The following is a 17,930-nucleotide window of genomic DNA, read 5'->3' on the forward strand; positions in this document are numbered from 1 at the left end:
ACAGACTGAGAATAAAAAATAAAACCCGGTGTTTATTTCTATTTTTCTTTATTATTTCTTTGTCAAACAACACTAAAAAAACTATTCTTTTAATAGATGCTTGAAATTATAATTAATAAGTTTACCCTACATGACTCAGACTAGATGTCTACATACAAAAACTCAACAATGTAAATACCTAAAAAGTACTTAAACTGTACTCAGTACAAACTCTTTAATTTACTTTAATAAAACTGTATTTACTTCGATTAACAAATACTTCACTAAGGACATTATATCTCTGTGCACCAATCTGATTTAAAAATATATATATATAAATGTGTTTTAAACACCATTATACACTAAACTTCCTGCTGTTTATCTAGTTTTGCTCCATGTGTGTAAACTTTCTGCAGAAATCTGAAATGTTCACAAATTTTTAAGTTTAATTCATGTACAAATTTCAGAACAGACTGATTTCCATAAGGTTATTTTCCAGAATAGTATTTGAAAAATCATCATTAATCTAAACTAATTTCTGCTATTTAGAAATTAATCCTTTCGCTGTTTTCTCTCCCCTTTTCAGATAAAACAATGAATCCAGTGAATAACAGACACATTAATCAAAAAGTAACAGTGGGACTGAAATTATTTAAGATTATTTAAGGAGTTAAATTCATATTTAAAGGATGTTTTTTATGTTGTAGTTTCCGGTTTGTCCGCTAGATGGAGACAACGGACTGTGAAACGTCCTGTAATGTAAACTTTTATTTATTTATAATTAAATAAATTAATATAAAAGAGTTCTGAACTCAACACAATTTTAATTTACAGTAAAGAAAAGGGCAGAGGGACACTGTCAGTTATAAATATCGACTAACAAGTGGAACCTATATAAAATTTAAAACAAAAAAAAGAGAAGGGACAAAAAGATCAGCTCAGTAACACGAGTTTAGTTCAATTTCCAAACTGCAGAAGTCTCTGTCTTCAAAGTTTACTCACCTGAAGCATAAAACAAATAAAAAATCTAGTTGGTTTGCACCTGTGAGCTCAGCGTCTTTAAATAAATTATCCCCACAGTCAGTGAAAAGATGAACATGTCCCAGTTTATTTATGTACAGATGTTCAGATGAGACGATGGAGTCAAGTACAGAGAGAAAAGTAAGACGGACAGCTGAGGAGTGGTTTGTCTCAGACGTCTAAGAAAAGTCTCGACTAAGATACTGAAGGAAAAAACTGAAACATGCTCCAAGACTGTAAATTATGTACACTTCCACAATCCTGACAGTTCATCTGTAGAAGATCTCGATTAACTATAGTATTAAGAAAAACAAGTATCTCCTTTCAGATTCCTGCTAAATAAATAATCAAACATACAATACTCCAAATCTCAAACCAGGCGATTAAAAGATAAAGAAATAAATGATACACACCTTATTTAAAATCACTAAATCCTTTAGTCGTACCACCAAAACAAATCATCATCCTTATTATCACAAACAGTGCACCATCATCATCATCATCATCACACACATTAAAACAACCCTTTTTTTTGTCTTCTGGATCCTAAATTTCAAGAAGCAGCTTCGATGATTTTCAGCCTCATTGATTTTCATTTTAAATTTTATTTTACCTTCTTCTCATCGTCCAGTTTCTATAGTTACTGGTAAGAACATCCCAAACTAGTAATACTAATGTTTAAATCACACAAAGAAGTAAACTCAGTTAATACAGAAAGAAAACTTTAAGCTGCCGTAGATCTCGAAGGCCAAACTGCTTTAAAGAAGCAGCAGTTTTTCTTATATGGTGACAGGTGATGGTTCATGGGAAATAAACCAAACATGGTTTCACTCACTTCACTGAAAATTCAGATTTAACAACCAACAAAACATTTTTCTTGCATCTTGAAACACTGAAGTTTTATCTGACGATTCGTGAAAACCAGAATAAATCAAAAGAACCAACGTGTTCTGTGGACAAGAGTGAGTGGACGAGACACGTCCTCACAATTTATTCGCAGATTGGTCACAAGAAAAAAGCAACACGCTTACAGAGAAATTGAAATGGATAAAAAAAGAGACACAGCCGACATGGGAACAGAAATATCGACGTTTAGACTTATGTATAACGATGTCACATTTCTGTACAGTGGCCAACTCTTTCAAACAAGTACATGAGTACACAAGGATGCAGTAAAGTAGTACATGAGTATGCAGGTTTCTGTCAGCTCCTCTGTATTGCATGCATTCTGTATTCTACTGAACCAAGGTGCTTCTGAGTGCAGACCGATTTTTAACGCCTGCGTCAAAACTATGAGGAACTTCACAAGGTTGCACTTATGGTGCTGGATCTCGCACTCGCGCATGCAAACGCGCACACACACACACACACACACACACACACGACACATTCATACATACAGACATATACACACACACACACACACACACACACATTTCCCCTCTGTGTCGCTCAAAAAACCTAAACAAAAAGTAAAACAACTCCACCAACGCCAGTTTTTCTTTCCCAGAATGTGGGAATAAATTAGCTCCATAAAATGCTTCTTTATAAAAGAAAAATAGATATTTATATAACTGTACACCGTATCTATACAGCATAAAGACAGGGAACACGGTAAGAAGGGAAATTATCTCCAGAAACAACACAGATTCTGGCTCTAGCACCCTTATCCCTCCAACGCATGCACTCCTCTTCTCCTTGTTTGCAGGAGATGAAGCTTCCCCCGCTCGGCCCAACGAGGCCCAGGTCTCCACACGACGGCAGGAATGAGTCTCCTCCTGTTTTCTGTGTCCAGGACTGGATAAATAAGCTGAGTGCAGGGAAAGCCCCATCTCTCTCTCTCTCTGTTAGCTGGACACTTGTAGAGCCTGATCTCCTCCCTGGTGCCATCTGATCCGCCTGCAGCTCCATCATCAGTAGCTCTACTTTAGTTCAGTCCACTCAGTGGGAAGCGAAACACCCAGGGTCCCTCACATGACCCTTTAACACAGAAACCCTCTGCTGCTCAGCCAGAGTCTGATTCGCTTGTGTCTGAAGATGAGGAGGAAGAGGATGATGAAGAAGAGTCTGAGGAGGAGCTGCTGGCGCTGAGCCGCGACGGCTGGGTGTGGGTCTCTGCAGCAGCTTTCTCTGCTGAAGAAAACAAACAAAGACGTTGTCAAGATAACAGAAGGTTCAATTGTCGCCATCAACAGAAACACTTGTAAGAACTAGTATTAATGAATATTTCCCACTCACAGACTCGTACTTGTAAACACAGACCAGGACTTACGTTTGGTTTTAGGAGGCTTCTTCCCAGAGTTGAGCTGACCACTGACGTCCATCAGTCTTCTCTCCAGCTCCATTTGTTTCTCCAGAGCGAGTTCTTCCCGGGATTTCCCAGCACTGTTCTTTTTACTTGCTGCATAAAAACAAGCAACAATGTGAGATGGGTGAACTGAACAACTCTATCAAAGCTCCACAGCTGATGGTTTTCACTGAATACATTTATATGAATACATACAAAATGTGTTCTACTAACCATACGGCTTCCGGGGCTTCTTCCTCAGACAAGTCATGACGTATCTCTCCAGCTCCCGCAGCGTTGACGGTTTCAGCGTCTCAAAGTCGATCTCGATCTCCTCGGGGTTGGTGTCTCGGAGCGAGGGCTCGCGGGATTGTATGATGTAAACAACACGGCCCAGCTTCTCACCAGGCAGCTTGTTGATGTCCAGGCTGAGTTGGCGCTTTTCATCGTATGACATTGGTGCCGTGTCCTCCTCTTCATCAGAGTCGAAATTACTCACTATGGGATCATGGACTGGTTGAGGCATGTTAAACATCATACCAGCCTTTTTGGATCTGACAGAAGAGAAGGAGATGGAGGGGGAGACTGTTAGAAGATGACTGAGGGATGGTAAAATACATGATGAATTATCATTAATCCATAACAATATGTAAACATCATGTGCCTTATACCTTATCAGTTCCAACATTGTCCAGTAGGGGTCAGTACTCACTTGCTCTTGTTGTTTTTCTTGCTTGGAGCTTTTTTAATCGGTATGGCAGGAACAGGAACTGGGTTAACTGCTCGGTTGGTCTTGGCTTTTGGAGTTTTGATGATTTTGGGGGCCTTGGCCGGCTTTATAGGTGGTGGCTCTTCCTCTACCCGCCGATGCTTCTCTTTTTCTACCTTTTTCTTCTTTTTCTTGTCCTTCTTCTCTTTCTTTTTCTTGGGTTTGACGATGGGGCCCTGGGACAGTGCAGTGAGCTGCTCATGCACAGCTTTTAGCTGAAGGGGGACAAAGATACAGGGCATGAAGCAAAACTGAAGAAAGAATGAAGCACAGTTTGTGCAATTTCTGGTTCAAGCTTTGATTTGTGTATGTGTATGAAACAAAGAACAAACCTGTTCCTGAAGCTCTGCCAGCCGGTTTGCCCTCTCCTCCTCAGAGTCAGAGCTGGGGCTGCTCTCACTCTCCTCACTTTCACTGCTGAGCTCGCTCTCAGATGAGGATGAAGAGGAGGAGGAAGACGACGAGGAGCTAGGTGGTGCTGGAGGCTCATCTGGCATCTTGGCAAAGCAGAACTCAAAGACATCCTAAAAAGGAGAAAAGAGTATTTGAGTCAACTGGTTTGAAAATAGCAGCAGTGAATTGCTCACTGAACACAACAGACAATTCTTAAATCATGTCACTAAAATAAGAACAGTACCTGGAGTTTCCTGGCCATGGCCACCACATCATGATCAGGGGGGTTGTACTTATAGCAGTTGGAGAACATCAGTCTAACATCAGCAGAGAACTGTTGGGCATCACGATACTCTCTGCTGTCCATCTTCCGCTAAAGACAATAACAGAAAAGAGATTTATACCAAATACTGTATTATTTAAAAAAACAAAAGCAAGTATCTGATCAACTGGGGTGTGTAAAAATCGGTAAGTAAAATCTTAGTATTTAGCACTAAAACTGCCATCAGAATATAATATAATATAATAATTAACACATTTTGAACATCAGTGTACTCCTGTGAGCGGTAGGTGCACTCTAGACAAGAAAGGAATTTGATCTCCATCTGATATCTATGAGATTTTATAATTTATAGACGTCAAGGAGCCACTAATAAAATGCGTGAGACTCTTGAAGCCTCTAGGAGACACAGGATGTTTGTGCTCATTTTACAGGTAAATTGAAACTATTTTTATTTCATTATGTTTATTCGCTTTTATCACACATATAATAGGTGTAAAGACATTCAGCTGTGGATCTGTAAAGTCACAGTGAGTCATGTATAAGTGAAATGCTGACAGTGCAGGCTGCATATGTGTCTGTTGATATTATTATTTACATTTAATATACATTTGGAAACAACATGTGACAGCGTTTCCATGTTTTCATTCTTCACTTGCTACTGTTTACAACTGGAAAACACCTTGCTCACAAATCCTTAGCTGTGTGTATTTCTAAGAGGAGTACCTTAATGGTGCCGAGGTCCATAGGCTGCTTTATGATGTCATGGTAATCATGAAGACCGAGTGAGGAGGCATCAACAGGCTCGTAGAAGGGCCAGGCGTACGCTGCGTGCTTCTTTGACAGCAGATCTTTCAGGACCCCACTGCAGTAGCGTAGCTGGGGACTCAGCTTGCTGCGGCGCACCGATGCCGGCTGTACAGAATCAGGTAAATCCTTCTTGGGTGGCTTGATGGGTCGTCCACTCACTCCTCTTCTGCCCCCCCCTGCTTTGGAACTCATCATTACTGTTCCACGGCCCATCCCCATTCCCAAACCCATGCCCATCCCCATCCCCATTCCTAAACCCATGCCCATCCCCATGCCCTGACTGAGACTGAGGCCTTGGTTCATCCCCAAGCTGGAGTTGTGGTCCACACCCAGAGAAGTGAGGGTGAGGGGTGAGTCGTGTCCACCACCCATCCCCAGGCTGATGCCACTGACTCCCATGGTGCTCATGATGGGCATAGCTACAGTGGTTGGGGTGGTTGTGTCCGCTTTCCTCTTCACACCTTTTTTCTGTGGTTAAGAGAGGATGTATCAGAACCAGTCAGATCTTTATTCTGTGGTCTTGAATCATTTGATCCAAACTGTTAAATTCTGACTGAACAAATACAAGATCTCTGATGTGAACCATTACCTTAGCAGTGGGCTGTGTGGGAGGCAGGCTAGTAATGGTTGGGATGCTCGGTTCGGTTTGAAGGGTAGGGGGAAGGCTCTTGGTCACAATTGTCTGTGGGGGGGTTGAGAGGATGGAGTCTGGTGTTTCTGGGGTGGGAGGTGAATATGCTGACTGGGAGACAGCTGGGACCTGATGAGCAGTGGTCACTCCTCCAGACACTAGAAGAAAGATAGTTGGACAGAGATTTAGAAAAAATACATTTCATTCAAAGTATCCATGCTCATATCAATGTGTCTATGCAGTAAACTATCATTTATGGAGAATGTAGACTTTAAAAGTACTCAGTGCTCACCTGCACTGCCTCTGCCTTTTTTGGCTGGTTTTCCAGGTTTACTCCGGGGAGGAGGAGGAGCCAACTCTATCTCATCCTGGGGCATCTGGGCTACTTTTTGCAGGAATGCCTTTTCCAGAGACTGGGCCATGAGCACTATGTCGTCTGTGGGCTGCAGAACGACATTTAGACAAAATGGTTAGATTAGTAGAAAGATAACGTTTTATTGAAAAAGGTAAAACTTTTATGTAAACAATAGTACAGTAGCATTGCAATGCATGTATACCACATGTAGGCCTACAGACTACAAGCAGTTACCAGCAGCTTGCATGAAAACATTATCTTACACACATCTTACCTTATTATAAATATAGCAATTGGTAAACATGGTGTTGAAGTCCTGCATGCACTCGTTAGCACTGCGGTAGTAGTTATTTTCTAATCTCTTCTTAATACTGCCCATGTCCATGGGAGTCTTGATGATCTTATGATAGTCCTGGAGGGAGACAGAGACACTTTCAGGAGAAGGAAAGATGATCGCCATTTCACTAAACTACCTACTTAAGACATAATAGACGAAAGCATCCCAATAAGTTGCTACCTACCTGTAAGGTAGGTAAACTGTACTAATCAACATTAGGTCTAACAAAACATTGGGAGGCAACTGTTTAACATCATCAGTTATGTGAGGGGAGCGACTAGGGGGACATTATCACTAACTGCTAAGAGTCTGAACTTTAAGATGGAAACCTGCTGGCTTTCTATCTCACTAACGGAGTGATAGCCCCCCCACTTTAAGCTGATAATGTCAAATGTTTTACCATTCACACTTACAGGCAAGTTGAGCTTGAGTGCATCAACAGGTTCATGGAAGGGCCAGGCAAAGTGATGCCTCCACAAAGACTTAAGAACAACTTTCTGAAGGAACTGCAGCTGGTTGGTCATCCTTCCCTGGCGGTTGGGGTCCTTCACTGGGGGCTGTGGTGGTCCTGAATGGACAGTCTGACTAAGAGGAGGCATCCCAGGACTCTCAAAGCCCTCATAAAGCAGTGAGGGTTTTCGGATGCGTTTTCCAGCTGCGCCAGAACCCTGGTCCATTGTTGTGACTCCCATTATCCCAACGTCAAGCCCGCCAAAGGAGCTGTAGAGATAGGTGAAAAACCAACAAGCTTCTTACTGCAAGCTGTCACTAGGTCCTCATCTCAACAAAACCATCATACTGATGACTATAACAACCAAAACATAACATGCATAACTATGCACTATGACTGTAGTCTTTTATCCATATGAACAATGCTACTAAGGATCAATTCAAAGTCCTACAATCTAAATGCATCTTTGAAAAGCAACAACTATCTTGTGTCTCAGTATTGGCAGAACATCTAATATCTGTCCAACAAAGCTTAGAGGATTAATATGAAAGCTAATTATCCTATTTTGGTTTCCAGATACAATGGTGTCCTCTTGTTGGTACATCACTGTTGTTATCCTATCAAACTCTAATCCTGATTATCCTACAACTGACAAAAACCACCCCTCATAAAGAAGTCATAGTTGCGTCACAAGTTCTATAGATTACTCAGCAAGCACACATCAGCTTGACTTGGAATGCGCCCCTGCCAGATCAGCACTCCCAGTCCCCAGAGAACAGGCATGCCTATCCTATCACTTCCTCCTCTGTCTGTTACAGACTCCACCCACCCCCCACTTCCCTGCAGAAACAACTGCTCTCTCACAGCATGGTGGGTGGAGTTTCAGCTGCCATGTTACAGAAACTACTAGACGCTTCCATGGTTTACTCACGAAACTGCCTTAAACACGCTCAGTAATGTCTCAGGCTGGCTTACTAATATATTAACTTTAAAGTAACCTTTTATGCACCTTCAGCATTGACGACAACACCCTCTGAAGTCATCGCTCACTGAACTACTGCTCTAGACCCAAGATGATGGCTTTGGTTGCTTAAATTAGTAAGGGTATTCTGGTAACATCTACAGTTGTTCCTTGTTTTAACACTGCAAAAAGACATTTGCAACATCTCTGAAAGCCTACCTTACCTACCATTTTATTGATGCCTGCATCTTTAATGTCTACAAGATGCAGATGCCAAACACCGCCCTCCTCCGCCTTCAAAACAAGGGCGGCATTCAGCCAAGCATGACTGTCACAAACCAGTAAGTACAACTAAAATACAACAGAAAAGGGGTATGCAAAGTAGACTTCATAGTATGCAACAGAGTTGGAGGTGAACAGTTTTTCTCCATTTATTCTTAAATTTGACAAAAACACCAACATTGTTTAGGTTTTGATGTCGGTAAATGTTAGAATCTCCCTCTGGCACTCACAACATGAACTCCCCTCTCTGCTGACCTACTGACACATTACCTGCAAAGCACAACTTGATCTTGAGTTCTTGGGGACATTTTGGGTCATGTGCTGTAAAACAATTTCCCATCAAGGACTAAAGACAATTTGTCCACTAATTACACACCATCAAAAATTTTAATGCCCTCTCCCCAACATAATATTTAGTGTCTGTTACTTTAAAGCATCTAATGCAATTCTGTATGTGCATCAAGCTTAGATTTATAAAAAAAACCCCTAGGGAGAAATTTTAACAAGGCACATAAATTTAAAAATTATATAATAGAAAGTTAACTTAGCTGACAATGTATCTAACAGAATATATTAACATGTATGTATGCAAGGCTATAAGCATTGAATTTGTTGTGCTAAAGCAAGCTGTTTTGAATGATACAACTTTTGGAAACACATTTGACAGTTAGTGTACTTTATTATTAAAATGGAAAAATAATCATATACATAACATTAACATCACTAGAACAAGGTGGCTGTAAATTGGATTGACAAAGTAGTAAAATGCTAATGGAAAAAAATAAACGTAAAAATAAGTTTACAGTGGCGCTAGATGGGTTTGAGTGACACTGAGCTCTGTAACCTGGCAACCGACTAAAAACACAAAACCCCAAACTTCAAAATAAAACACTACTTTCCATTCGTGGACATTAACAACATGTGTCCTTACTGTTATTCATTTATTCAATGGAGCCCTTTAATAATACCCACGTCCCAGTGACATTATCGTCTGACCGTCACATGGCTACAATAACAAACCACCGGTGAACAGAAACAAGCTAAAATACCGGCGGGACCCGCGTCTGTATTCACCGACTAGTCGTGCTAACCTCATATTAGTCAAAACTATGTTCCTGACAGTCGCCAACGATAAACTTCACCATTCTTTGTACCGGTCCCCGCAGATCAACGTGTCAATAAATCAACCAAAGACCCACAAAGGGCGGTAAAGCTACTGTCTAAGCTAATGCTAGCAGTGCTAGCACAGCCAGGCAGCGGGAGAGCGCGGCCAACGGCAGGAACGCTCCGAAGATGGCGCCGGCGTAGTGCGATCAACAGTCGCAGCTGCCCACAACCCACTAACACATTTTATGTCCTTAACGTGAATTTCACTTCAAATCCCTTTTAACGCTGAGACCAACTTCTTCCTGAGAACATCAAACGTCCATTCTTTTTTCTTCCACTTGCATTAAGCAAACACGGACTCTCAGCAGCGACATTTCGGGGGGAAAATTCAATAACTAATATTTCAAATATTCCCTCTGATGAAAAGCTGAGAGTCAATTTTACCGGTAGATACCTGTCAAGCGGCGGGTTAACAGCCATATCCATGAGGATGGATCCGGATTCTGTTTTAAGTTAGACTGAAACCAGGACCCGTCTCTGTTCGTCAGTTCGCTCCGCTGCCCGCCGCGAAGAGCTCCTTCTCATCTGCTTCGGTGAAATGGCGACGATGCGACTGCACCCGCTCTTTTATACAGCGACCCTTTACCCTATTGGACAGACAGCCTCAGAAGGTCCACGCCCTCTCGGTTCCTATTTGCTGTTGGCGCTGTCCGTCTACGTTACCACACCCCAGGAACCTGATGTAGCCCTCGCGGACCGTCGGATCAACCTGTTCCCATGATTTTAACTGTCCGTCAAGTAAATTGCACAACAGCACTGAACCCGGCTGCTCAGTATTACCGACATGCTAACTGTAGCTAGCTCTGCTACATAACCCTTCACAACATGCTAAAGCGCCGGCGCCTCCCTCCCGCTTATCTTGTTACATTACGTCAACGTGTGCAAAGCAGAGACGGTGATTGGTCAGTCCAGATGAAACGCGGGCTTCCAGGGCGAATACCAAGACGCTCATTGGTTGTTGAACGAGTCACGCGCGTCCGTGAGGAGCCCCCACGAGCTCGCTACTTACAGAACATCCGCATTTCTGTTTTTCAAAGAGACGCCCGGTCGCCATCTTTGAGGATGTTGAAACAACACGTTAACACCGAATTATTCACAATTAAAGCGATAAAACCCAAATAAAAACCCACAAAACGCCTTATAATGCGGTTACAAACACAACAGAACCGAACAACCTTCATCTGCTGGTGGAAAAGCCAACATCCAGGAACACTGCTGAACAACCAGACGAGGCCTCAACTGCTCTCAGATCAACAGCACAAAGATGAAGTTTACAATTTAACTTAAAATGTAGAATAAAAGAGGCTGAAAGTCTATTTACATAAACAACCACAACTATAAATAACGTACTACTAAAAATAAAAGGACCACACCTTAAGGTTTAACTATCCACTGAATGACACAGCAGTTTCCTCACTGACCTCACTCCATTTGATTAAAAGGCCAATTAAACCCAATCAACACCTGTAAAACAGCACTAATTAAAACTAAAATCAATTAAAAATTAATGTAATCTAACATGAGTCAGGAAATATAGAATCATGCCCTGACCTTTAACAGTTTACAAAATAAAAGTTTAACCAAATTAAAAACGTATATAATCACAAAAAATACAAAGTTAAGTCTCTAAAATAACAATTAAAACGAGCTAACTATAAAACAACATGGTTACCTAACCACATGCGCCCAACCCCCACACCAAGGTTACAAATTCCCCACAATGTCACTCAAATAAAAGTAAAAACTAATTCCTTAAAATGTAAATTATCACTTAAAGTGTTTACAATTCGACGCTGTTGAACACAAAAGAACCATGTTTCAAAAGGACAAGTTAAATTATCCAAAAGAAAAAATAAATATAAATGTATTCAAGGTGTGACATAGAAACCTTGAATTTAAAATAAAACACGGGTAAATCCCAGAATAATGCGAAACCTTTCTTGAAATAATCTTCTTGTCTTCCACCTCGGTACTTTTTAAGCAGCACGTTTCCCTCCAACATGTCCGCCTTCTTCTTCCCCGGCTCCCTGCGCCGGGTGGGGGAGGGGGAGTCATGTGACCAGAGAACGAGCCTGATCGAAACTCGAACACGTGGCATTGCGCAAAAACACACATTTTAAATAAAAGTCTCCGCATCGATTCTAATAAAAATGTCATCTCCACATCCACACTTTGTGATTTTAACGAAGTTTTAGGCTCAGATTTGGGGAAAAGTTGGAAAAACTCCCAACAAAGAACATACTCTCCGCTGGATTTGGTTCGCTCCCATTGGTCAATCTCAACCACGTGACGACATCGATTCTAGTATAATTGATTATTATTTCACAGACTTCCTGCTTTGTAATCCCTCTATGGTTGTAATAATCCTCCAGATTCCCTCAAAGTCGCTCAGGTCATGTTTCTCAGTTTGTCTCACAGCGCTCAGAAACGTGTTTTTCTCCAGATGGTGACGCTTCCCGTCGAGCTCTGTCGGTGTTACACAACACGACGCACTGCGCATGCGTCCCTGACATGAACACGCGTCGCCAGCTGTGCAGGAGGAGACTGATCCTGGAGCAGTTTAGTTAGGTTTGTTTTTTATGATGAATGAGCTGAGGTGGCGTTTATTCCTGGAAAAGAGGTGGGATCCAGCTGCAGAAGAAATGTTTTGGTTTCCAGGTTATAATAGGGTAAAAGGAGATAAACACATGGGCTCCGGATTTGGCATAAATAAAGAATAATAGGCCTATACTAGTTTGTTATCTGCATCACCCTTGGATTACAAGTGAAGATAAGTGTGTAAAAGTCTGTAGCAGTGTCCTGCACACACCAAAAGACTTTATTCTCAAAGAACATTCTATCTATCTATCTCTACTCCTAAGCACACCACTACTCCACTATATTTTCTTCATTGTGTTTCTTGATTACTTAAGACATCCCTTTCAGAAAGTTTCTTATAATTTAGACAGACTCCAGCATTAATTCCTAACATGAAAAAATAAGCTAATTTAATTTATCCACAGGCAGTGGATGACAGTATAAAAGCCATTGAAAGTTTGATTAGTTTACAGGTGATAATGGAAATGTTAACATTTCTGAATAACCACAACATTATATTGCTTGTTTCCAAAATAGAGCTTTGTTCAGCTGAATTGCATCACATCACTGGGCTCTGTCCATGGCACACTGGTTGAAAACTGAATTGCACTCTTAACCTTTACAATAATATGTTATTTATCATATTACCTCACTAGGTTGTAATTTGCTAAACAGCTGTTTGAGTGTTTCACAGCAGGTTGTTTCCGTTAAAATATGTGTATATATCTCAACACCAACACATTGTAGGTGTGTTGAGATGTTATATTCATGGAAAAGGTCCATATATTTATAACAAATGGAAATACAAAAACAGTTAAATTGTGAATTGAGTTGGAACTAAATGCAATTTAATGTGTTGTGACATTTGGATGTAGGCTAACAATAATTAGTATTTTAGCTACTTTTTATTAGCTACGTTTCTACAAGATGGTTTATAATGAAAAGCTAAAGAAAACATGCACATTTTACTTTATTGAGCAGTTTCTGTTTTTAACATTCACCATAGCTGATCAAATGTAAAAAATCAGTGAACACTTGATTTGTTATTGTTGATCAATGTACTGACTTTGAAACACTGTAAGGGAGAGCTTATTGTTGCTGGTTATTCTGTGTAAAAAGGTTATGTTGGTATATTTTTGGGAAGAACTAGACTCTGACCTGAACATCCTCCAGCAGGGGAACTGAAAGGAAGGAGAGGTTGGAGGATTACGTCAGAATCAGCCTCCTCTGACTCATCAGCTGTGCTCCATCCCTCTCTCTCTCTCCCTGTTTCTGTCTCACACAAACACACACTCCCCCTCTGACTCCTTCTCTGTGTTTTTCTCAGTTCTTGGCTGCATCAGCGTGTCACATGATGAAAATCTGTCCAGAAATGGTTTCCAGGGAAGCTGTTGCCTTCACAACACCTCAGCCCTGAGTCACCGGCTGCCACAGTTTTACAGTAAACTGGTTCAGTATTAACAGCCAGACTCCAGGATTACAGACTAATGTTGTGCTGTTTGGACTCCTGATATCATAAATAAACACAAAAAACAAACGTGTTTTGTTATTTATGTGGTCGTGTTTACCTCTATATACATACAGTATATATATATATATATATATATATATATATATATATATATATATATATATATTTGTGTGCCCACCTAAACTCAGACATGTGCTTTAACTGTTTCGTCATTTGAACCATTTACTGAGACTCTGTTCTCTCAATGCTTAAAAATGAACATGATATAAAACTCTTTAAACTATTGAGACAGCAAGCAAGCACGGTAAAAGACCCATCTGCTCTTTACTTTGAAACTCAACTTAAATGAACTAAACCAACAGAGGCAGTTTGTCAAATCATTTAACCAATCAGAAGTCAGAGCTGGTTGCAGTCAGTCAGCACACCTAAATACAGACATGGACGAAATTGTTGATACTCTTCCGTTAAAGAAAGAAAACCCCACAATGGACAATGAAGCAACTTAAAATGTAAATAAGAAAAATAATAATTAAAAGTAATAATGAATAAACATTTACAGAAAAATTAACTAATGAAAATCAGACATTGCTTTTGAGTTGTGGTTTAACAGAGTTTAACTTATGAAACTAGTCTGGACAAAAACAATGGCACCTTAACTTAATATTTTGTTGCACAACCTCTTCAGGCAATCACTGCAATCAAGTGATTTTCGTATCTCTCGGTGAGACTTCTGCACCTGTCGACAGGTATTTTGGCTCCCTCCTCGTGAGCAAACTGCTCCAGCTGTGTCAGGTTTGAAGAGTTCTTTCTCCAGACTGCATGTTTCAGCTCTTTCCACAGATGTTTAATATGATTTAGATCAGGACTCAGAAATTTCAGAATAGTCCAATACAAGTGTTATTATCCTGTTGGAGGACTATGACCTGTGACAAAGACCAGCACTTTTTTTTTTTTAGAATGCCTGGATAGTCTTGAGATTTCATTGTGCCCTGCAAATATTTAAGAAACCCTGTACAAGATGCAGTAAAGATATCCCAGGTCATAATTGAGCCTCCCCCATGTTTCCCAGTAGATTCAGTGTTCTTTTCTTCCATTGAGTCCACTTTGGCTCAAACTGTGACTGATGGTGTGATCTGACTTCGATGTACCTTGACCTTGGATTTTACCTCTAATCTCTATAGAAGTTATTCTGGGTGATTTAGTTACCATTTGTATTTTCTGTCTCTTCAATTTGTCATCAATTTTCCTCCAATGGCCATGTCCTGGGAGGTTGGCTATAGTCCCATGAACCTTAAACATCTGAATACGTGCCACTGTAGTCACAGGAACATCAAGCTGCGTGGAGATGGTCTGACAGCCTTTATCTTTAACCATGATACCAAATGGCACAGTGACCACTTTTCACCCTTTAAATAGACAGACTGACTGACTGACTGATCACAAGTTTGAAGACATCTGTAAAGCTAATTACAGGACACACTTTAGTTTAACATTCCCCTATGGTCAAATTATTTTCTTTTCTAGGTTAAAAACTGTTAAACCACAACTCAAAAGCAATTTCTGATTTTCATTAGTTTTGTCCATGTCTGTAAGTACAGAGACACATATCCTTAGCAAATAAAATGTAGCACAAGACAGACTATAAATGGTTATTTGTCTGTTGTATAAATGATTATATCATCTACGACTCTGCCTCGGTTCTTTCATGTTCTATAACTGTGACTGTTAGCTTTCTTTACCAACAACAAGCTCTTTTACTCTTTTCAGATACAGGAGACCACTGTGTTTAAGGTTCACATAATACAAACACGCAGCATGAGATGTTTACATTGACTTACATTTATTTTCCAGAGACCTTACCTTATTTTATCTCTAAGGACCACTTTCCTAATCTTAACATTTTATCCTAACTTTAATCTAAACCTAACTTTATCTTAACCTTAGACTGAGTCATTAGTCAAACCTGAATGATCTGGTGGTGGAAGTCAACACGAGATTATAATACAGTATATTATATTATAATATAATAATGATCATTTTCTCTTTGCTATCTCAGTTTCCACTTGAGTAAAACAATCTCAGCAGCATTTCTCCATTTATGGGACGAGCAGCCAAACATGTACTTGGTACTGAACAAGTAGAATTATCTGGAGCATTTCAAAATCTCAATATGCTGCAGTCATTGGCACCATACTAACAACCACCCACTGACAAAGATCAACATATAAGGAAACATAAAGGCAGCGTGTACAGACTGAGGGCTTCTCTCAGTCCAGTGCATTTTATTATTTTCTCTTAATTACTGCGTATTTATATTATCCTTTTAATTTGTCATCTTGTTTATAAGGTGATAAGTATGTATTATGTGATTTAAATACTGTGTGGCCCACGTCACACCATGAGGAGAGATGTTTCAGTTCACTGTATTTCTGTGCATAAAACCTTATTGAATCTACAATGTATTTGCACAGCAGTTCTTATTCTCTGTCTCATGTTATAAACCAATGAGGGTTGAAGATAGAGAATAAGAACTTCAGTTAAAGTCACTCTTTTCATGTTAATGTAACAGACAGTGTCTAACTGAAAAAAGCTACTTTAAATTTTAATTGTGATCTCTTCAACTGCTGATATTTTTATTTTAATCTCATTTCAACCTGGTGCTTTTCTTCAAGAAAAAACAAAAAAAACAAAGATCCATTTGAAAACCAAAGCCCACGTGCATCATGGTTTAAAGGAGGTAACTATCCAAGTCTATGAGAACAACAGCCTCTTGATTATACAGCCATGCAAAACGAGTTGTAAATGTGTGAATCTGATTAGTGACACTTCATTATACTCTCAAAAAAACGGGGAACAATGATTTCCATCTGAATGGAAGTGGACTTTCTCCTGCAGAAGGTTACTTTGATGGAAACAGAGAATATAAAACAAAAAGGTCAGAGTCTTTCTAATAAAAGTACATTTAGGTAATTGTGAATCTCACAAATCAGCTCCAGGACAGGGAAATCCTGATTACTGGAACAGATAAAACCAACAAAGGTGATGACTGAGGAGAAGTGAGATTAAGATTAACATGCTTCCTAATCTGAGTAATCTCTTTTGCAGCATATGTCTCTGAGCTGTGTAGTTTTGTTGGACTTTAGCTGATGTCTCTTCACCATTTAAAGTCAAAATGAGAAATAAAGTACAGAGATGAAAGAAAGTCACAACAGCAACATATAAGAGAGGACGTGAACTTTGTAATGTTTGTCTGGACAACTTTTATTTCATTACAATTGTGGGAACTAATTTTGTCAGTTCACAACTTCACAGGGCTGTTTGAGGGGTTAAGACTTAGTTTTAAGGTTAAGTTTAGAATAAGGTTAAAGGAAAGAGATACATGCATTGTGTCAATGTGAGTGTCCTCACAATTATACAAGTGTGTGAATGTGTGGAAAACAGCCGGGCTCAGGTGTGAAAGTCTGGTTTGTTGTCCCATCGCGACTCCTGTTTATCAGAGCCACAGATCAACGTGCAAAACAATGTCTTTTACATGCAAACTCACACTCAGAGGAAAACGAATAACCTACTTAAAGTTTTCTTATTATGTATTATGTATTAATTAGAATTAGTTTTAAATTGTTAGATTTGAGGTGGATTTGGTGGCTGCAGATCAGATTTTGGGTGCATACCTACTTTAAAATGTCAGGAATATTAATGGACAGAATATAATTACAGTATACATCCAGCTGTCTTCTTAGAGAATGAATTGCTTTCAGACAAAATATAATCCAGGTGCGTTCAGTGGATCAGGATTTAGCCGACAGATACTGTCAAATACTGTATCCCAGTAAAACATGATCTGAGTCAGCTGTTAACTGAGCATCATCTTTTAATTGGAGAGAAGTTCTAATGTACAACGAGCCTGAGTATCAGTCCAAATATGAATCTGGGGATATATTATCTGTTTTATATGGGCCTATAAGAAAAAACACAATTCACATATTCGAACCAAAATTTGTATGTGAGAGCTAAAACCAAAGCCATAAGTATCATCTGTTGTCCACCACAGGTTCTCCACCTGGGTTCTCCACCTGGGTTCTCCACCTGGGTTCTCCACCTGGGTTCTCCACCTGGGTTCTCCACCTGGGTTCTCCTTCAGGGTGTTAAAATAATTGTGT

General features: G+C 39.9%; 1 protein-coding gene across 1 annotated transcript; it reads right to left on the reverse strand.

Annotated features, from left to right (window-relative positions):
• Nucleotides 1-1,947: 1,947 nt before the first annotated feature.
• brd2a (bromodomain containing 2a) lies at nt 1,948-12,226 on the reverse strand. The gene is made up of 12 exons (XM_026347372.1): nt 10,117-12,226; nt 7,275-7,581; nt 6,799-6,936; nt 6,462-6,612; nt 6,128-6,327; nt 5,455-6,006; nt 4,693-4,821; nt 4,388-4,579; nt 3,999-4,270; nt 3,521-3,840; nt 3,272-3,400; nt 1,948-3,132 (listed from the first exon to the last, which is right to left on the reverse strand). Exons 1-12 carry the CDS (start codon nt 10,146-10,148, stop codon nt 3,005-3,007), a joined length of 2,550 nt encoding a protein of 849 aa, XP_026203157.1. The 5' UTR covers nt 10,149-12,226; the 3' UTR covers nt 1,948-3,004.
• Between the last annotated feature and the right edge of the window lie 5,704 nt (nt 12,227-17,930).

Source organism: Anabas testudineus, chromosome 11, assembly GCF_900324465.2.
Source record: "Anabas testudineus chromosome 11, fAnaTes1.2, whole genome shotgun sequence".
In the NCBI taxonomy this organism is placed as follows: Eukaryota; Metazoa; Chordata; class Actinopteri; order Anabantiformes; family Anabantidae; genus Anabas; species Anabas testudineus.

Excerpts from the sequence above, each read along its gene's own strand:
- brd2a (XM_026347372.1), bottom strand. The coding sequence starts at position 10,148 with ATGGATATGGCTGTTAACCCGCCGCTTGACAG. Across the intron at positions 7,582-10,116 it reads GTTAACCCGCCGCTTGACAG|CTCCTTTGGCGGGCTTGACG; the intron begins GTATCTACCGGT and ends CTATCTCTACAG. Across the intron at positions 6,328-6,461 it reads AAAAGGCAGAGGCAGTGCAG|TGTCTGGAGGAGTGACCACT; the intron begins GTGAGCACTGAG and ends TCTTTCTTCTAG.